Source organism: Branchiostoma belcheri, unplaced genomic scaffold (genome assembly GCF_001625305.1).
Source record: "Branchiostoma belcheri isolate BF01 breed outbred unplaced genomic scaffold, Haploidv18h27 scaffold65, whole genome shotgun sequence".
Lineage (NCBI taxonomy): Eukaryota > Metazoa > Chordata > Leptocardii > Amphioxiformes > Branchiostomatidae > Branchiostoma > Branchiostoma belcheri.
In genome coordinates, this window is record NW_017804298.1 from 168191 (window position 1) to 189708 (window position 21518).

The 21518-nt window shown below is 41.8% G+C and overlaps 1 protein-coding gene across 1 annotated transcript; it reads left to right on the forward strand.

Annotated features, from left to right (window-relative positions):
- The first annotated feature begins 550 nt into the window (after positions 1-550).
- On the forward strand, positions 551-20080 carry LOC109483621 (sodium bicarbonate transporter-like protein 11). The gene is made up of 19 exons (XM_019786660.1): positions 551-687; positions 5248-5374; positions 5802-5854; positions 9281-9482; positions 9874-9958; positions 10421-10544; positions 11307-11522; positions 11910-11991; positions 12332-12454; positions 13067-13180; positions 13609-13741; positions 14159-14232; positions 14673-14895; positions 15428-15534; positions 16011-16176; positions 17735-17908; positions 18583-18778; positions 19185-19354; positions 19939-20080. The coding sequence occupies exons 2-19, from the start codon at positions 5287-5289 to the stop codon at positions 20012-20014; spliced, it is 2406 nt and encodes an 801-aa protein (XP_019642219.1). The 5' UTR covers positions 551-687; positions 5248-5286; the 3' UTR covers positions 20015-20080.
- Positions 20081-21518: the final 1438 nt, after the last annotated feature.

Sequence of the window (21518 nt, forward strand, 5' to 3'; positions counted from 1 at the left end):
ATATCTAAGCTACAAGATATATCTATCATCGCTGGGCTATTTTATACACTACAATTTTATTTACATAATTGTGTTGCTGGTACAAAGGCCGAATGCACTTACCAGACTATAATATCAGTATTAGCTTGAGAATGTACGTATTTCTTTGTAAACCATTCCTTTTTTTTTGTGACCTGAGCCTAACTCAAAAGCATTCAGAGCTTATCCCAAAGGCATTCATTCATTTAAAAAAAAATACTATTTCCCCCTCTTTGTGTTGTAGTCTCGCCCAGTTCTGACTCTGACTCGGAGGCGTTGCTAGGCGTTAACCTGCTCCGGCCGGCGTCTCCAGGGGCCATCAGCCTCGCCTCTACCATCTCCTACCTGGGGGGGGGGCGAGAATATATAGCAGTTGTGCCTAACTTGAGTTCACAGCGACTTAGCTTGTGTCCTTTCATTTGTATTACTTACTGTTTTTCTGACTAAAAAAACATAAACACACCTATAAAAAACACAAACACACCTATATAGAACATGTAAAAAAATGACCCCCCCTTTTGTGTTGTAGTCCCGCCCAGCTCTGATAGTGATTCCGAGGCGTTGCTAGGCGTTAACCTCCTCCGCCCGGCGTCTCCAGGGGCCATCAGCCTCGCCTCTACCATCTCCTACCTGGGCTATGGGAGCGACGACCACGTGCACAGGAAAAAGGTGGGAGATTCTAGACTACTTATTGTATATTTTATATATACTATCTCTAGAGTATTTTGATTGATTAATTCTTTGATTTATTTAAGGTACATTCAGAGATACACAGGAGCTCACATGCAAATAGACCTGCACAGTTCTAAAATAAGTGTTGTTGGGTTTCAAAACGCATCTTATGAATATGTTATGGGTTTTAAATATATATACTTTTTAAATGAATAGTAGATCCTTTCCTACAACCAATATATATACTTTTTAAATGAATAGTAGATCCTTTCCTACAACTAGCGTCAAACATGTCTTTTTGACGCCGAGAACATTGTATTTTGCACTATGGCCTTTTGGCTATTTCATAATAATGCAACACAGACGATGCCCGCCAAGCCTTAGAGCTACACGAGAGAGCCTCTCAAATCCAGAAAGCTGTTCGAACCACTTCGGGTGGCAAAATAAGCCGAAGCCTAAAGCCTAACACTCTGCTTGGAGAGTACTCATGTACATATCGTTCGCCCGCCAGCTATTTCGTTCGTCATTTGTTTTAGAGCCAAAGAATACGAGAGTGCCTTCCCTATTACAGTGTGATTTGTAGCAGTTAACTAGGCCTGGGAGGCACAGATCTTCCCGTGGTGACAGCTACAAACTAAATTTACCTCTGCGCTGACAGTGAGGACACATGATACTGGGGTCGGCATGGGATCGCCCATTCTCATAGCCCCCATACCATGCCAAAAACTGGGGGTTTTGAGGGGTCTTCATGGTGTTTGGGAGCTTTATGTGCTATTTTCTGATTGCATATAGACAACATAGTCGGCCTGGTTGAATTACCCCCGTTTTTTTTAGGACTGGGCTAATCAGAAAACAGTCGAAGACCACCAAACCCACAGTTCTATAAGCCTGCTACGGAGGCTACATTCTCACCTGTTTAGCGTGTCAAAGTGAGAATGCGGAGGTGGAAAGGTTTAAAAAGGGAGGGCGTCACCCCTAGCCCCTATCCTACACATGTACCGTCACTTGCACTTCGAATCTTGAGACAAAAAGAAATAAAATTGAGTCAAAAAAAAGAAGAAAACTTCACAACAGTGGTGTAGTACACATGTTAGCCGCTAGGGACGCTGCTTTTGTCCTCAATCACCCGCTGATGACGTCAAGTCGTGACACCTCGGACAGGTGCCAATATGCAATACAGTTGGCCTATAAATATAACAATAAGTAGTAAGTCTATGGGTTAAAAAGCCAGAACGACCACATGAAAGAGGTACTACAGTGGTTATATTCCACAATTTTCTAAACCAAAAGGGCACAAAGTGACTGAAACGTAACTAGAGGTCATTTTGACCTACAGCCAGGTCAATGGCCTCTGACCTATATGCACGTCCTCCCAGGTTGACAGTGAATGTCTGCAATGCACGCACGTGGTCATATCTGATTATAATTAGCAGACAGGTCTGGCTATATGCGAACATTTTACACATTTTCCTATGAGTCAGAACACCCTTACAGAACACCAAGATAGGGGCGTACAAGTACCGTCCGTGTGTTCTAGTAAAGATATTAGTGACAAAGAGCCGCCAGGGGCAAATTCAACCATCACCTTGGACTAATACTCAAGAGAAGAGGAGACTTGTTGGATAGATAAAAACTCTTGAAGTTGACTGAAACAAGAACGCAAGGTTGGTATTGTAGCAAGGACGCGCCTATCTAGTTCTATGGGTTGAATGGGTTAAGGGTTAGGATCGATCAGGCATGGTTCTGGGTAGTCTCCGCGTATCCAAGACCGTAGAATCGCCCCATGCACTGTTCTGGATACCCGTGGACTATCCAGGTTGAGAACCGTACGCCTGAGCATGGTTCTGGATGAAGCTTGGTCCTGGATACGCGTGGACTATCCAGAATATACGCCTGAGTATGGTTCTGGAAAAGTATGGTTCTGGATACAGTCAACAGCTTGTAATGGCCGCCAAAATGTTTGTGTACTGTCTCTAATCATATCTAGCTGATTATAATTACCCAGACAGATTGTTCTACATGTAGGTCGGCAAATTGAAGTCGTAATTCGTCCCATGTCATAATAACCAGTGTCATAACAGCGTTCTAGAACACGGTAAGGCTGTTGGGTGGCAACGAATGTATTGTCACATCTTTCTAGATAAAACAGCTACAGTTAAAACGCTGCCAGGGTGAAACACAACAGGAGCCTTCGGCAAATATCTTTCGGAACACGAAGTGACGGCCGAAGCGACGTAGCGATCGGATGGAAAACGTCTTGAACTGTGAGAGACGATGCCAAGAGTGTCTTGATTCATTCTTGAAGGACGTCTGTACATTTTCTTCAAGATTGTGTCCGGGAAAGAAAGGACGACATATCCGTATGTGCCATTCGAACGTCAAGAGCTAGAGAGAATTACATTTTAGACGGAAGAAGAAGAAAAGAAAAGCCGACAAAGATGACGTCGGAATCGGACTCGCAACAGGAAAGCTACCGGATGATTTTCGTGCGACCGACAGCCGAGGATGGGAGAAACTTTCCTCTCACTACTAATACTCAGGTTAACTGCTGTTTTACTCTTATTTTATGCGTTTAACTCTTCCCTGATATATTAGATATTCAGAGAAAGTTGGCTCATCCTCAAGAAAGAAAGTGATATTTGAATGTATAGTTTATTTAAGTTGCTCCTCTTCCTAGGCGTGAAAAAGACGCAATGGCTAGTGGAAAATTTTCCTCCCGTTATATACTGAAACTCAGAATAACCGTTCTTTTACTCTTGTTTAACTCTTCGCCGATATAGTAGATATTCAGAGAAATTTTGCTCACCCTAAGAGATTAAGTGGTATTTGAATGCAAGTTATACAAGTTGGTCTTCTATACGTACAAAAAGACGCAGTGGCCTTTACTTGTACATGTAGGTAACTTTCCTCCCGCTACTGACTGTAACTCAGAATAACCGTAGTTTTCGTCTTGTTTGATATATTCAGAGAAATTGAACCCACCATTTTAAAACAGAAAATGTGATATTTGAATGCAGTTTATACAAGTTGGTTTAAATAAGGCATAAATAAAAAGACGCACTGGTCTGTGCTAGTCAGCCATGTATGTAATCACCATATGTGCACACGGTAGACGACGAAAAGTCTACTTACATGTTTACTCACCAAACAATCTTTTGTGGTAACGCTGGAGTAGGATGTTTAATTTTTACTTAACATGTTTATCATTGTCATTAGCTTCTTATATACAGTTTAGTGGCCTAGGAACTAGTATAATGTGTTTGCATGTGAAAGATTTAAAAAGCGTTTGAAGTTATATGTGCAAAGGTTAGGTGAAACATGTTGCTCGGTGTGATATAGCCAGCTGCCGCCGCGCCACGTGCCTGTGAAGCTGGTGTATTACCAACTTCATGGTCATAACTATAGCTTTTCATGTGTTTCTGTGATGATTGCATAACTCTAATTAAATATATAAAAGTCCAGAAATACCTGGACTTCCACATCTATCCATCCAGTATGGTGCATAATATTTACGTCAAAGCCATGAGATTGTAAACGCCCTTTTCATAAGAAACAGCTTGCGCTTACTTAATTACTAATTACAAACTTGACGCCTCCTGTACTAATTGTAATTGGTAACATATTGAACAGTCACAGAAATTTTCCGGTTCACCGTGCGTAAAGTTGAGGCCGAGGTTGACAAGGTCTTACAGAACTCTTCATTTTCATGTTGTTACCAGCCGTTTTTTTTTCTCGCTTCCACTCTTGCTTGAATTCTCTCATTCTCTCTCTCTCTCTCTTGATTTGTATCTGCCTCTCTCTTTCTTTCTGTCTCTCTAGATTTCTCTCTCTAGCTCAGTCTCTCTCTTTCCCTTCAGTTGATTCTTTCTTCCACTATCTCTTTCTCTCTACTTGTCTCGGTATGTAACTTTCTTTCCCCTCTCTCCTCTCTCTCTCCCTCGCTATTTACCTCTCTCTCTCTCTTTCTCTCTCTCACACACTCTCTCATTCTTTCTCTATCAATTTATCGAACCCCATGATGACGTCCACAGTGACTTCAGGATCGCTAGCGGAGGGAATCCACGTCATTTCGCATTCCGAAAATGTGTGTCTACAAGTATTCGAATGGATGTATGCCACGTATTCTGTACATGTCTCGTGTGGTTCGTGACAGTTGGTTGAAGAGGAGAAAGATCAGGAGCGGTCGAAACTTGAGGGACGTCCTACCCGACCGTAGACTTTACTCTACTCTACTTTTGTAAACGTGGTCCGTTCCCGTGTTTTAGTGACGTCGTCAACGGTTAGAGCGTTGAACTCGGAACCAATAGGTCCCGGGTTCGATTCTCACCATGCCCCAACATTGTGCCATTGGGAAAGGCACTTTACACTTCCTTCATTCCCTATACGGTGGAGTGACGCCAATTTTGGCTAATCTGTCTAAAAATATGTGTGCCAGAAAATACACTACGGATTTGGTGCGCCAATGTGCCAACATCTGCACATTTGCCACCATGCAGGAGCCAAAATTTTTCTTGTTTTTACTCTTGTTAACGTTGTCTGTTCCCGTGTTGTTTCCAGGTTGTGAAGAAAAAGCGCTACCGCCGCTCCAAGTCCAACATGTCTGTCCCCCAGACCCCGGACTCCGTCAGTGGGTCCGTCACCATAGACTTCGACGATGGAGGTTTCGACACTGACTGCAGATCTAGTAAGTTATAAAAGTCTTGATGTCCGATTGAAGGTTTTAAAAAGTTGGACGTAGTTTGGGCGTAGAAATTTACCTGTTTAGTAGCAGAAAGATACCTCCAAAAATGTGCAAAATCGTTAGTTCAAGGAAGTAACTTTTCGTCGTAGGTTGAGCGTACGCTATTCGCTTATTTTGTAACTAAAAGATGGACCTAAACAAATGTAAAAAAAATATCGTAGGGCATTCAGACGTTGTAGAACATCGTGGGCGGATTCAAACAGGACAGCTCTTTGCCTTGTGATGTAACTGTTATATTATGTTGTATTAACTTTTAGCTCTTCTATGTACAGGCCTTATTTATGGAAATAAAGTGCTTAGAAAAATATTTCTAAAAAGAGCACAGCGCTGGTGTTGTATGAATTCGTTCTGTTGTTTCTTTTTCCTACAGATATCTCCGACTTCTCAAACCAAGACATCACATTGATGTACGCTTCTCATGAGGTAAGAAACTTTTCTTCCTTCCTCTGTGCCGAACTTACATCCATTGCAGCTATTGACAGTTATTGAACTTATTCTGTCAAGCCGACGGCATTCGACCTAATTTGTGGATCACCAGAAGTTCTCCGAATTTCAAGTTACCTGAAAGCCGGGCGTATTTTCCGCCTGAAAACCTACTCTAGCATATTGGACGGGGCTTTGAGCATCGGCCCATCCCTAAGACTCGCACTGAACCAGTCTTATTCAGGCCGAAATGTCGTTTTAGAGCTTGCAGACTCGCGGTAGACGACGTATTTTCCTGTTGTGTGACGCAGAGTTTACCATACTGCCCCTGTCCTTGGTGCTGAATTTGGAAACACAACATTCTATGGAGTTCAAATAGTCCGTTTTACGCCTAATATACATACATTTGACTGATAAAGGTAGAAAGTTTCCGATGTGAATACTTGAATGTTTATACGCGTAGTTAATCCATTAAAAGGCAGAATTTGGAACGTTTCTTGGTGGTATTCGATCGAATGGTGTAAATAGAACGTCTCCATGGGAACGCGCTTCCGTATCCCCACGGCGTTCCTTCGAACGGTGTTCTTTCCTTCGTTCGATCTCTCGAAACGGCGTTCGAACGTTCCAAATGAAACCGGAAACCCTCGCGTTTTTTTGATTCCATTATGAAAGAAGTAATTTCAAGCTCCCCGGGTTTTGTATGCTTGGCGGAACTCGCCCGTGAGGTGTACCATACCTGATTGCCTTCCCGCTCTCTAACTCTATAAGAGGATTACCCGAGCGCGTTAATTTTCTTCTCGTTAAGCCGGGAAGACTCGGGGAGAATCCCGGCACCATCACGCCGGGTCGTGACCGGGATGTTTTTTTTAATTCCAACATTTCATGACCAGACATGGTGACGGCACACTCAAGTTATATCAACTTATTTTATGCGGTCACCAACGCAGATATAGGACGAAAACAGGACAAGACCATACTCATTTTCACTTAAGTCTAGTGAGGAAAGTCGTGTTCAGTGCCTTACCCAAGGGCACAAGATTGGTGGCATGGCAGGATTCGAACCGGGACCTCTTGGTCCCGAGTCGAGCACTCTGCCGCCACGCCATACGACCCCGCGGCCGGTATTTCCATGTAGATGACTCCGGTAAAGGTCCCCTAAGCCCTGGTAAGCCGCCGCGCGTGCAGATTTCATGTCTATCCGCCCTGAAGTTGGTCCGAGCGAAGGTCGTCAAATTCGCAGGATTATGAGGTTGGAAAAGGTTGGTGGAAAAGTCTCCGAGGATGGGAAAGGGCAGGGACGTTTGGACTGGGTGGAAATCATTTTTTGTAAACCTAATGCTCCACCTACGCAACGAAAACTTTCCGGATAGACACACGTACATACATACGTCGACGCGACATAATACCATTTCCCAATTAACTTTCTATCTGATTTCTGCACCGTATTAGTCAACTAGTAAAATGTGTCCTTCGATATATCTGGCCAGATCAAATCTTTTATATGTAACCCTCTATATCTAACATCTGGCCGTGGTTAAAACATTCTGACGAGGAAAACTCTATCGTGTAAAATGATTACACGTTGCATTCTACAATTTCAAGTGGTAACTCAATGTTAACATTTCCAAACCCTGTACTTCATACAAGAAGAAAAAAATTCACAACTTTTGCGAAAGTTTGCCGCGTATTTCAGATATTTCAGAAGAAAAACTTGCTTTACCGACGTACCAACTCGTTCTACTGTGTCCAGAATGTGAAAGTCAATTCTTCAAACCACTCCCGAATCCTGACTTAACTTAAAATTCAAACGATCCACTCGTTAAACTAAACCCAGAAATAAGCTGCCTCTCGGCGTTTCTGATCTCCCTTAATTGAGACTCGCCTGTCTTTTATTCTTATGCACAAACGAATCCACTGGAGTGTTCGCGTTTTAAGTGCCGATGAGTTATGTATGGGAAGGTCTGACCAAAGGGGCCGACTGTCCAACTGACGCAAAGCGTGGGCTACTAAAGGAATAGCAAACAGAAAATCTGCGTTTGAAACATCGAGTGGGCTTTGAAAAATCTATCAATCAATCTTTAGTTTTTGATGGAAAGTCCTGGTCTCGTCTTTGATCGCAAGCTTTGTAAAATTCACGTCTGATGAATGATTTAAGAGTTGTGTGGCCGTCATTTCATGCTGCTTGAATTTCTATTCTCAAGAAATTTTAGGTTAAAAAAGACGCTAAAGCTTTGTGCCAGTCACACCTATATAGCGATCTCTGAGGCTTCTTTTGACAATTTCTGTTGCAAATTGATTGTGACTTTCCTTTATAAATTGCACCTGCGAAAAGCAACTGAAAATTAACCTCTACCAGGCTTCGGGAGACGGCTGGAAAGAGTAGAAATCGGTCAAATATAGAGAGACAACATGCCGAGGGATTTGGTCCGCTAGAGAGTACATTTTGCTGGGTACGAGGCTAACTGAAAATAACAGTTTTGGAAAAAGAGTAGCAAAAATTTTCGTGGAATGTCCTTGGATTTTTTTTTAGTTGTTTTTATGTGTTTCTTTTCTTGAGAATTTCAAATCCAAATGTTAACCTTTTTAACTATTTACTTCTTCAAATATTTGCAAAATCTAACTCACCCTTCCACCCATTCATAGTGATAAATGAAACTCCCCCCCACATGATTCTACCCTTCAACATGTCATCTCAAATCTGACAGCGAACATTTAATATTGGAGACACGTTTTGCAATCTCTTTAATACACACGATATGAAGAAGTTATTTTCTACATGACCGACTCTGATATTGAGCTGTAATGTTTACTTTTCATTTGTATGTAAGCCACGGATGGTGCAGTTTGGCTTAGGTTCACTAGGTGTAGCTTCAGCTTCTGACAAGGAGACAACAAACAAGTAGTGAGGACGTGTTGTTCAAATTTTGCCTTTTTGAACTGCCAAGAGATATGTTAGGGACAACCTTGGCACTGAAGATGCTTGTCTTTTCTTAGAGAATTCCCTTGCAAAATTTCTCTTACAAAGGAAAGGCAAACACGGACATATTGACCTTGCTCTGTTCTCTTTTCTAGACAACCATAAGATACTCATAACACTGATGAAGGTTAGAATATTCCAAGACAATTCAATATCTACTACTGGATATATTATGGAGGTCACTTCCAGATGTTTCTAGTGACATCCACCACTCTTCTTCAGTATCATTAAATTAACTGACAAAACTAGTCAACACTCTGTTGAATATGACAATTACTCCCTTATTTACAAGCTTTTGTTTTGTTGTTTCTTCAGAGGATTCCTAAGAAAGACTTCCGGCATGAGGTCCAGGCTAGGAAAGATGATGACTATGTATCTAATTTTTGTTTTCCTCTTTTCTGAACTAACATAAAACTGTCTTGACACAGCATTTATTCTTGTTTCTTCAGAGAATTCCTAAGAAAGACTTCCGGCATGAGGTGCAGGCTAAGAAGGACGTGGCGAGTTTCCTGGGGATGGCTCAGCTGATGTTAGACATGGTGGAGACCAGTCTACAGGACATCTTAGATACCATGCTGGAGAGGATCTTAAAGGATGAGACGAAATGTACCATGAAGTCTGCCAAGTCAGCACTTTTTACACATGACTCAGGTCGGTTTATTTTGTTATTAATCATGTTTACCTTCACAGAAAGAAAGCATATTGTTTTTGCTTAGTTTCTTCTTCCTTCCAAATGCATAAGGTCAATGACCTGGACCAGGTGGCCATCACCATGGTAACTAGTGTTGTAGCAGACACCCTGTGGTGTTGGATTACATGATGTAGCAAGGGACAGGGTTACCATATATACATGAATGTGTTGGAGTAAGAATAAACAGAGCAATACTTTGTTAGGCTAGACTATGTGCAGTTTGCTTTTCAAATTTCTCCTTTCTAGTTGATCGATTCATTCACTTTTTTTATCACAGGATGTCAGATAAAGGCTGAATAGAGTATTACTAACATGGCTATGAAACAAATTTTTTTTGTCTTTTTTTTCCAGTCCGGCATTTCACTAAAACCATCCAGGGAACCAGTGAGACAGAGTATGGAGGGATCGACTATGACCAGTCATGGATCTGTGCTTTGTAAGTATCTGTGTTCTTGTGTGTTAGTTTCCTATAGCTTTTTTGTTTAGCAAAGATTGCAAACAACCAAGATAGAGAGATGTTCACCTGCCTATGTTTCAGCAGTCCTGGAGCGAGTTTCTTCAGGGCAGGTGATGCCTATATCTAGCTTCAATAGGAAGTGGAACCAACTGTTATTGCCTTGTGGAAAGTAGCAGAAAAAGTATGAAAATGGTAGCAGATAAATATCTCATGGTTCTGTGCAAAGAAACAAAAAAGATAACCGTCCTCTAATACTGCCCCAAGTTGATAGCCTATGCCTTCCTCACCAGCATGCTTAGTATGTAGTACTTTGTTCATTATTATGTTGTTCCTGTTACTGTATCAAAACTTGTATTTGCACTCCACCGAATGTTGTTGTACCACATTCAGCACCAAGGACAGGTATATGATAAGTACACTATTATTTTCCTTCCATTCCAGTGCATCAGTGACGGAGATTAAGAAGCGGCACGTCGCGATCGCCAGACTGCAGTACCCGCGGAACCTGGGGGAGACCAGCCAGGAGGTCCAGTTTATCATCCTGGTTATAGCACCCAGGAAGGAGGTAGGAGGTTTACTGTATACATGTGGGGATGGCTCTACTAGTATGTTCCAAGTATCATGCATGTACTAGTACTTTCCAACACCCCTGTGTTCTGGCATAGGGTAGGGTTGAGTTACTATTAAAGTTGTTTTTCAAGAAAGCAACAAATGCTATAATTGTACTCATTCCGCATTTACAGAAGAAAAAAGAAAGAAAATTGCTCTCTAGATCATCGTCACAAAATCATTACATTCATCCTCCACTTTCTCAGAAAAAGAAGTCAAATCCAACAAGTTAGAATTTAGAGCCAGCATTACAACACAAAAGTCACATTTTGCTTCCTTGTCCTTTTCCCATTGCCCTTGGGCAAGTATTTGCAATAAACTTTGTTTATAACTTATGTTTCCCCCCAGAAAACCATGAGAAACGCGCTGGAGACAGCCCGTACCTTCTCATCCCTGTTCATGTACCCAGACGTGAGACAGGAGCTTCTGGACTGTCAGGATGAACAAGAGTTTATGGCAAAGTAAACAAATAAAGCATAACAAACAAACATCTGTTTTTCCCACAGAAAATGATGCATAACACCCTGGAGACAGCCCAGATGTTCTTGCCACTGTTCATGTTCCCTACAAACAGAACAGTTACAGTTCAAAACTTTTTCAGAATTGTTGTTCCACCAAGTTGACACAACTACCAACAACACTTCTAGTAGTAGTTCTACCAACACAGGCGAACTTCAAATCTTAAAAAAACTTGAATTTTTCTGCAATTTTTCCACAGAAAACCATGAGAAACGCACTGGAGACAGCCCGTACCTTCTCATCCCTGTTCATGTACCCAGACGTGCGACAGGAGTTGTTGGACTGTCAGGATGAAGAAGAGTTCATGGCCACGCTGAAGAGAACAGAGGAGGAACTCCGTGGCGGGGACAAAAATGACAAGAGGAGGATCCAAAAGGAGGCCATCAAGTCAGCAGCTGCTTTCGAGAGACCAGGGGTAAAATTTTTGAGGGAGTTTTTGTCACACTTTTTTGAGGCTAGAGATTATTAATTGTGATGGTAGTTTGTGTTTCACAAGTTCTAACTTTTCGGTGGTTTATAGATGAAGTCATCAGCCACTTTTGAGAGACCAGAGGTAACGTTACACAGCGCTTATGAGGGTAGTTTTTGTCAAACTAAGTCTAGCTTTTCAGTGCTCTATGGGTCCACATCTGTGAGTCTCCTGTTTTTAAACTGCTTTAAGGAATCTAGTGAAAAAATCAAGAGAAAAGTTGACAAGTTGTCTTAGTCTAATATGATATTTTGCATAGACTATGGAACAATTTGCCATTTTTTATAATTGTTCAAACCAATTTTGAGTCTTTTTTTTTTCCTCTTTCTACAGGATCAGAAGTTCCGGCCTGGAGCCGGTGTGTGGAACGACTTAAAGAGAAGAGCTCCTCACTACATTAGTGACTTTACGGATGGTAGGTCTAGCAGATATTTTTGACAAAATATTTATACAGATACACACAACAAGTTCAGCTACACTGGCCTGATGACCAATGACCTGAAATTTGTCATGGAGGTACATGTAAAGTGGGCAAATACCCGTGGTCAATTTTGTCATTTCTGTAAAATAGTGGCCTTTAAAATTGCAGGTATTGTACTAAGCTTTTCATTCCCTTGTTCCTCCTCTCCAGGTTTTAAAGGTAATTTTAAAAAAAAATTAAATAGTTTTCATTCTTTTAAAGGTCAATTTTTTAATTTCTTTTTTAAATTACATTTTTTTCCTGAGTTTTTCCTCCCTTCGTTCGTCCTCTCCAGGTTTGAAAGGCCGGCGTTCGCTCCACAAGCTTCTGTCAGCGACCGTGTTCCTGTACTTTGCCTGCGTTCTGCCCTCCATCGCCTTTGGAACCCTCAACGAGAGAAACACTCATGGTGATCTTGGTAAGAACCAGGGGAATATTTTCAATAGTCATACTGTAATTCCTGATTTTTTCATGGTACTGTTATGTTCACTGTTTTCACTGTCACTTCAGTCTGTACTGTGAACTTATCATTACAGTTAACAAATAATTCCAGGACTTTTTTTCCTGCACCTGTCGCCACTGTGAATATGTAGTTTTATGAACATGTCCATTTTTCTCAATCAGACCATGAAATTTTGCTACTGTGAACACATATGACATACTTAATGCCTTAAGAGTGTACATGTACTGCTCATATTTTTCACAGTTTTCATTCGATGTTTGGTCAACATTGCATCAGAATTTTGCCCACACAACATTTGAAAACCATAGATGAGACCTTCTGCTGAAGTGATATACCCAGTACATTACTGGTTTCGCTCAGGAGTATTCAATATTACATGTAGTTTTGTGCAATGAGGGATCCCACATGAAGAATAGCTACAATGCAATCGTTAGGCTAATTGTGGATTGCAATAGACTTAACTCAAGGTTTGTACATGTGTAGTTGAAAGTGGACATATGTAATGTATGTATTAACTGTTGACATAGATATTAAATATTAACTGGATGGATTTTCTTTTTTCCCCAGACGTGAAGAAAGTGTTTGTGTCTCAGACCCTGGGAGGACTAATGTTTGCCCTGTTCGGGGGGCAACCACTGGTCATCCTGCAGACTACAGCACCTCTCGCCCTGTACACGAAAAGTAAGTATTTTACTATGCCTTTCATTACTAGTCTGGGTACCATCCTGGTTAGTTTACAGTCATGTATCCCCGCTCTGATAGTCACTACCCACCATGGTTGCTTGTTTTGTTTTGTAGGCTGATTGTAGCTGTTTTATTGGTGTTACCAAAGATAGGGGACTCCTCAGGTAGCTTGTTTCGAAAAAGTGAGACTATTTCAAATGGTTTTAAGTATGAAATGACGAGGATAGTGTGTTACGAAATACATTGACCCACTGGACAGTGTCACATGGAGACGTGGAGTCCAGTCTAGCCGACTGCTGCCCACCCCTGAGACAGGGAAGCTGGCAGCCAAATAATCAAAGCCCGGATATGTGTATGTTTTAATGCAAAGCAACATCATTGCAGAAAAGCTAAGACTTGCAACATGATCTTTTCTACACTTCCAGTTATCTATGAGTTCTCCCACAGCCTGGAGGTTGATTTCCTCCCGATGTTCGGGCTGGTTGGTTTGTTCAGCAGCGGGTTCCTCATCATCTACTCTGTCTTTGGGCTCAGCCGGGTCATGAAGTATACTACAAGGTAAGCTCAGTTTCCTAGCTTGTCTTCTGAGCATATCAAAACACTGCCAAACTATGCCCAGCCACACATTTAGTCCCTAAGCCTGTTCATCTATTGTGTTGCACTCTTTTACAAAAAAAAGTTTGAAAAAGTTTAACCTTATTCAAGATTTGATCATGAGCTCTTTTAATTCACCAAAGGTATTGAAGTATTATTTGGGGCTTGTCTGCCTGTCCATCTGCGATTCCCATTATTTATAAACAATGCAGAGTTGCCATTGATACTCAGTGTCTGTGGGATTTGAAAGGGTTGTAAAGTAGTATGGGTAAAGGAGTATCTCAAAAGTGTGCTATCTCAAACTGCCTTTTTAGAACTGCTGAACATGAATGGATGTACCATCTGCTAAACACATTGTTCTGTCTGTCTGTTCATTTGCAGGTCCACTGAGGAGATCTTTGCCCTGTTCATAGTTGTGGCTTATGTGGTGGACTCCATCAGGAGCCTGACAGCAGGTAGGCATGGCAGTCATGCAAGTGGTTGCTAAAAGTATTGCCGATTTGTACATTTATATACACCCTATAGAAACAGTGACAGAAGTTGTAATATATCATAGAATAAACTTCAAGGAAAATGACTAAGTCAAATTGAGTAAAATTTTTCGCCATCCTTCTGCCATTTCATAAAAATGAATTTTCTTAAATTTCTTCATTTTGAGGCCAAGTCAGTGTGACAGTCAACAGACTAGGGGTCTTTCCTGGTATGAGTGGATCAAACCTTACAGTCTGGCCTTACATAGCTGTACAAACTGGTGTTACTGCTAAAGATTAACCAGTTATGTGAAACAAAAAAAAAAAAAACAGATTGCTAAAAATTTAAAAAATCCGAACACTATTTAAGTTACATATCTTTTAAACTTATAATTGACTTAAGAATTCTTTGTTTCCTCTGTCAGATTTCTACCAGCACTTTGACACAGGGACCTGCCACTACGTGAACCTGACAGCACTGAACAGCAGTAGCCTGGCCGAGAACAGCAGCGCGACCTTGGACAGCGGCACGACCTTGCACAGCGGGGTGCTGACCGACAACTGCCAGCCGGAGCGACCTCTGCTGCACATGATCCTGCTGCTGGGAACGCTGTGGGTTGGGATTACGCTGTACAACTGCACCAAGAGGTAAGCGATTGTAGTTTATACATGCTCAACATAGTCATGTGGTAGTTAACAATAACATTACAATAAGACATACACTGTGGGTTGGATTATCCTGTATAACTGCACCAAGAGGTAAGTTTAGTTAGAGTGTTCAGAATTATGTCTTGAGCATGTTTGAGTCTAACTTGTGTGTGTGTGTGTGTCTGTGTGTGTCTGTCTTTGAGGCTCTCTTTTTGTGTGTTCTGGCCTCTGTCTCTGTCTGTCTGTTTCCCTCTCTCTCTCTCTGTCTAGATCTCTGTCTCTGGCACTCTCTTTCTCTGTGTTTTAAGGCTATCTCTTTTTGTTTGTGTGATTGTCACATATCTTATCTTTTGATGTATACATTTCTTGTGTATTACCATGTGCATGTGTGTCATGCATCGAAATTATACTCTATTGGATGTCCTGATCTGATCGAGGGGAAGCATGAGTTGCTGGCTGACTCACACTTCTCATGTGTGTGTTTGTGTGTCCATCTATCTGTGTGTGTTAACGGTATGTTATCTCCTTCCAGCCCATACCTGACAGAGGGAAAGCGAGAGTTGCTGGCTGACTACGCTCTGCCCATAGCTGTCGTGTTTAACGGATTCATGGGATCCTACGCATTCAGGGCCGTTCAGCGTAAGTTCCACAATAAACAGTACTAATAACATAGTCAATAGAGAACAGAGCTTGCTAGATTCAGTAGTGGCATAGCGTTTTGTTTAACTGTTTTGTTATGTATGGATCACATTGAGAACTAGCTGTTCTAAAACCATTGCCATCATTTTCTTTAATTTCTAACTCTGATGAAAAGGTAAGTAAGTCCAATATCTGTATCTGGATACCAGGTATAATGGCCCTTTGGTCTAACACACCAGTTTCAATACATTACACCGATCAACCTGTTACACCTAAACCTTAGCACATCTGATCAATTGTTTGAACGTTGTTTGAACCTATCTAGTGATGATGCCCCTGCTGTACTTTTTGTTTTGTACTGTGACAGCGAGTTCCACTCTACAATACTTCTAGGAAAAAACGAGTTTTAGGGCACTGTAATCCTTGGTTGATAACTCTGGTACTTGAAGACATGACTATTTCTCATTCTTTTCCAGTGGAGAGGTTCCAGGTACAGGAGCGTGCGATGTTCCAGATGGTCGCTCTGAGCAGTCTGCACCCGACTGCCATTGTGGTGGCCCTGGGGCTGGGGTTCTGTCTGTCTCTGCTCTTCTTCATGGACCAGAACATCAGTGCTGCGATCGTCAACAACCCTGCTCACAAGTAAGGATGGAGGGAAGGAATGAATGAGTTAATGAATGAGTTAATGAATGAATGGTGGCACTGGAGCTGGGGTTCTGTCTGTCTCTCCTCTTCTTCATGGACCAGAACATCAGTGCAGCGATCGTCAACAACCCTGCTCACAAGTAAGGATGGAGGGAAGGAATGAGTGAATGAGTGAATGAATGAATGAGTTAATGAATGAATGAATAAGTGTTGGCCCTGGGACTGGGGTTCTGTCTGTCTCTCCTCTTCTTCATGGACCAGAACATCAGTGCTGCAATTGTCAACAACCCAGCTCACAAGTAAGGATGGAGGGAAGGAATGAGTGAATTATTGAAGGGATAAAGGAATGACTGAATGAGCGAGTGAAGTAATGAATGAGTGGTGGCCCTGGGGCTGGGGTTCTGTCTGTCTCTGCTCTTCTTCATGGACCAGAACATCAGTGCTGCTATCGTCAACAACCCTGCTCACAAGTAAGGAAAAACTGACTGGGATGAATGTTACGTGCAATCGTGCATGCTATGTGGATGTACAAGTCATGTATGCTGGTAGTTAACGACTGGTAGTTCAAAATCTTCAGCATTTTCAATTCTATGTACTGTATTGTCATTGTGAGAAGCGCTAACCCTTTGCAAATACTACTAGCTACTAACCTCTGATCATACAATGCACACCTTTCGAAGCCAAACCAATAAGTTGTATATAGTTCAGCACCAAGGACAGGCATTATGGTAGCTGCTAAAAGAAAAAAGTTTCTCTTTCTTGCAAAATTGTTGTTGCTGCCAAACAACTAGATATATGTATGCCTATGGATTGCAGTTCCAAGGACATGCTTTGATACATTTTTTTCTTCTCAAGAACTTCTAAAGTAAGTTTTCAAACTTCTTTTCCAGGCTGAAGAAAGGATCAGCGTACCACCTTGACCTGTTGGTTGTAGCTGCGATCAACCCAGTTCTGTCTCTGTTTGGTCTACCCTGGGTCCACGGTGCGCTGCTCCACTCCCCGCTAGTTAATCAATCATCAATGATAACTAGTCAGTTAATAACTACTTCTCAAATTCCTTTACAGACTGAAGAGAGAATGGTGGTAGCTGCCATCAACACGGTTCTGTTCTGTCTCTGTTAGTTAGTTAGCTAGTTAATAGGATAACTTGTTAATCAGCTAACTAGAAGAGGAATAGTACCGATGACAATGATTTTTTTTTCTTTCCAGACTGAAGAAAGGTTCAGCGTACCATCTGGACTTGCTTGTGGTAGCTGCGATCAACACGGTCCTGTCCCTGTTTGGTCTGCCCTGGGTCCACGGTGCACTGCCTCACTCCCCGCTAGTTAATCAATCATCAATAATAACTAGTAGTCAGTTAATAACTTTTCATATTCCTTTTCCAGGCTGAAAAAAGGGTCAGCGTACCATCTGGACCTCCTGTTGGTGGCAGCCATCAGTAGTGTCAGCACATTATTAGCTAACCTTCTATACGTACTACAATCGTCATGTACATATTTGGCTACGTAGCATATCTGCCACAGTTTTGAGTAATTTCTTAAACTTGTTTTTCCAGGCTGAAGAAGGGTTCAGCGTACCATCTGGACCTTCTTGTGGTAGCTGCGATCAACACGGTTCTGTCCCTGTTTGGTCTGCCCTGGGTCCACGGTGCGCTGCCCCACTCCCCGCTACACGTGCGCGCACTGGCAGACGTGGAAGTACGCGTGGACCAGGGACATCTCTATCCCATGTAAGTTAGTTATCATAATGATCAATAATAACTTGTCAGTTAACTAGTACCAGTATATCAACTATTGTACAACGAAGTATAGGTGGACCAGGGACATCTCTATCCTATGTAAGCTAGTTAACCAACTATCAATGATAACTAGTCAGTTAACTAGTACCAGTGTGTCAAATACTGTACACAGAGGTATGGGTGGCCCAGGGACATCTCTATCCCATGTAAGTCTATTAGTTTAGATAAATATTATTGACAGTCAATATCTTGTTAACTAAATTGATCAATTGACTTCCATGTACCATTAGACCAAGGACACAATACCTGTATGTATCCCATGAAAGCATCTTGGTTATCAAGTCAACTATTTTTTTACCTATTATATATTAAGTCAATTAACTCTGTCTATGTGCCATATTTTATTTTGTGAAGTTAGTTGTACATAGAGTTAGAATATTGTGCAATGTCATCAAGGCAAGATAATTGATTATTGTTAATCAAACAACCTTTCTTTTTCTGAAGGCAAGTTTTATAATGATGACAGAAGTACTATAAAACATAGACTTGTTAAAGACATTTATCATAAGCTAAAAACTTAGAGATTTATTTCTTGATGATGAGAAAGGCTGTGGGTTTAATCATCTGGTAGTCAAAACATTCCATTTCTCTTTTGCGCTCTTCAGTATCGTGAGAGTACGAGAGACGCGTGTGGCGGCCATCTTGTCCCACGTGCTGATCGGCCTGTCCCTGCTCCTGCTGCCCTCTCCGCTGAACTACATCCCCCAGGCCGTGCTGAATGGACTCTTCCTGTTCATGGCTGTGTCATCGCTGACAGGGAACCAGCTGTTCGAGAGACTTATGCTACTGGTCACAGAACAGGTGGGGACTAGTACATGTAGTGGGATGGATGGATGGTCACAACAAAAGAATAGTTTACAAATTTTGTAATGTAATATAGCCTAGAAATGGGATTGGGTTTCTCCTTGCTTCTTTGTGATAAGGGAAACATATGAACAGATATGTTTGATAATCAAAGGCTTGTTTAAACTCATTAGAAATAGAATTTGGCTGTATTACTAAGTTATTACATTGATGCATTAAGTAGAAAAACATACTATTTGATTGTTTCTGTGTGTATGTGTGTGTTTCTGTGGATGCATGGATGATTGTGTACTGATACTTTTATATTTGAACACAAACGCATAGCATACGTACACTTGCAGTAATCAAGCACATAATAAACATAAGAAATTACATTGCAATACCTGATATCTCTCTCTTGCAGTCTGCGTACCCGCCTAACCACTACATCCGTCGTGTCCCTCTGGGGAAGATCCATTTGTGGTCTCTGTGCCAGGTGCTGCAGCTGGGCCTGCTGTGCGGGTTGGGCTTCGCTCCCCTCATCTACCTAGAAATGGTCTTTCCCCTGGTCATCCTCAGCCTCATGCCCATCAGGTAAACAGTCTTTTCAGCTCTCGCACTTTTTATTGTAGCAACAGATTTGAAACAACGTTGTTGCAACCTTGTGACATTTTTGAAAGTCTGCAACATGTTTTGAAAGTGTAGCGCTGTAAATATCACAACATATCCTCATTCCCATCAGCTAACCAGTTCTAAACACTTTTTATTGTAGCAACAGATTTCAAACACTGTACCAGGTAACATTGATTAGGGCTCAAAATCCTTTCTTCTGCATACCTGCTCTGGTGCAGGGAACACTGAAAATTACCCCCACCAGACAGATTATACCAGTCCTGTTCCACTCAGACTTAGTAACAGTCAATGAAGCAAGTAAAATTCACATACACCTACATGTTTATATGGATCAGTGCATGTTAGGTACAGGTAGAAATCAGAAATACCTGCAAAGCCCCAATTTTACAAGCACTAACTCATATGCCCCCAGTTCCTTGTTGTAACCTTGTGTTATTTTGAAAGTTTGCTGCATTTCTGAATTTGATAGCAAAAAAATTTTAACACCACGGTGACTATAATGACATCAATCTTAACCTCTAACCCTTGACCTCCGTGCCCTCCAGACACCTCCTGATGCCACGAATCCTCGACCCGAAGTACATCGAAGCCCTGGACGCCGCTCACACCGACTTCCAGTGATCACCAGACGTCTTCTCAGCCTGGAGACACGGCCCTGAGACATCTTAGCTACGGGAGGATCTCAAGAGCACCCATCAGGGTTCTCACCAGGATTTTTTCCCAGGCAGGTACAGAAGGACAACTTTCGTGGCACAAGTCGCGCAATGAGCAGAAAAAATTTGAAACTCATAACCCCCTGAAACACTATTTCTCGCTTATTGAGGGTCAGATTTTGTAAAGTTAAGGTTTTCCCTGTGCTATAGTGTCATTCTAAAGTTGTATTTTTTTTGCTAGATTTATGAAGGTTCTCCCCCGCCAAAACACCCCTATGCTGGTTGAAAGACAACATAGGGTCCGAATCAGAGCCCCTATGCTCAAAAGGCCTGACGACAACACTGCCCACTACCCATATGTAGGGACATATTGTCTCTCCAAGCAGATGTAGGGTGTAGCTTGTGCATTTTCAGTAGCCCCCAAGAGAGAGAAGAGCCCCCAAGGGACAAAAAACATACGCAAAACAGGCATCACCTCATATCTGCTTACCCCATTTAGGGTGGGATATATTATTTCCAAGCAGATGTAGGGTGCGGCTTGTGTGTTTCCAGTTTTTCAGTAGTCCCAAGGAGAGAGAAAGATGTAAAAAGTTACTGTAACGAAAACCCCCGAATAACAGGCATCACCTCATATCTGCTTGGAGACTATGTAGGAGGTCCTTTAGTTTAAGGGGAACGTTGGAGGTGAAAAGTTTGGGTTAAAAAGTAAAAAAACGTCTTTAGTTGTTTCAATTGTGGAAGGGGGAAGGAGATTTTTACTCCAGAAGTGATAATTTAAAAGTGGAGTCACCTGAAAACCCTTGTCCTGCTGGCATTTTCTTGCAAATTGTACAGGGCACTATATGGGTGGTACTGTATGTGCAACTCATATGATATATGTATGGGCTCCGCAGGACAAGGGTTAAAAAGGATGAATTGAACTGAGTGATGGTCTATGAAAACTGCAGACAGGGGTGGTAGTCAAGCAATTTTTCTGTCTTAACATCGTCATGGTAACGTCCTGTTTCTCCTAAAACATCTGCACACGAATGTTGGTAAGTCGTACCTTATTTTGTTTACATTTCTGAAGTCTCTTTCATTCATTTTTTATTTCCCCTTTATATGCCAGTCGAATGTTGTACTGTTTGGTGTACTGTCCTGTATGGTGCATTTTCCATCTCTTAGGCCAAACTGGCTTTATTTCATGGCTGACATCATTGTGTATTTGAATGAGTAGCATCTTTTTTGCATGTCTGCTAAAACAAATGTCACACCTAATACAGTAGGGGACTGACTTTCAACACTTTCGCACGCTGTAAAGGTGACTACAAGTCCTGGATACTACTAGTAATCTCCAAGCAGATGTTTAGGTGGTGCAAAAGACAGTATCAAATTGGCCAGACAGTATCCATCGGCCAGACTGTATCCTGATTCCAGTTGGTTGCCAATAGGTACTGCCTGGCAAATTTGATACTGTCTTTTGCGCCACCTAA

Bases quoted from the DNA above. Each gene is read 5' to 3' on its own strand.
- LOC109483621 (XM_019786660.1), top strand. From the start codon at position 5,287: ATGTCTGTCCCCCAGACCCCGGACTCCGTCAGTGGGTCCGTCACCATA. The intron at 5,855-9,280 runs GTAAGAAACTTT...TTGTTTCTTCAG, and splicing joins TGATGTACGCTTCTCATGAG to AGAATTCCTAAGAAAGACTT. The intron at 11,992-12,331 runs GTAGGTCTAGCA...CGTCCTCTCCAG, and splicing joins CATTAGTGACTTTACGGATG to GTTTGAAAGGCCGGCGTTCG.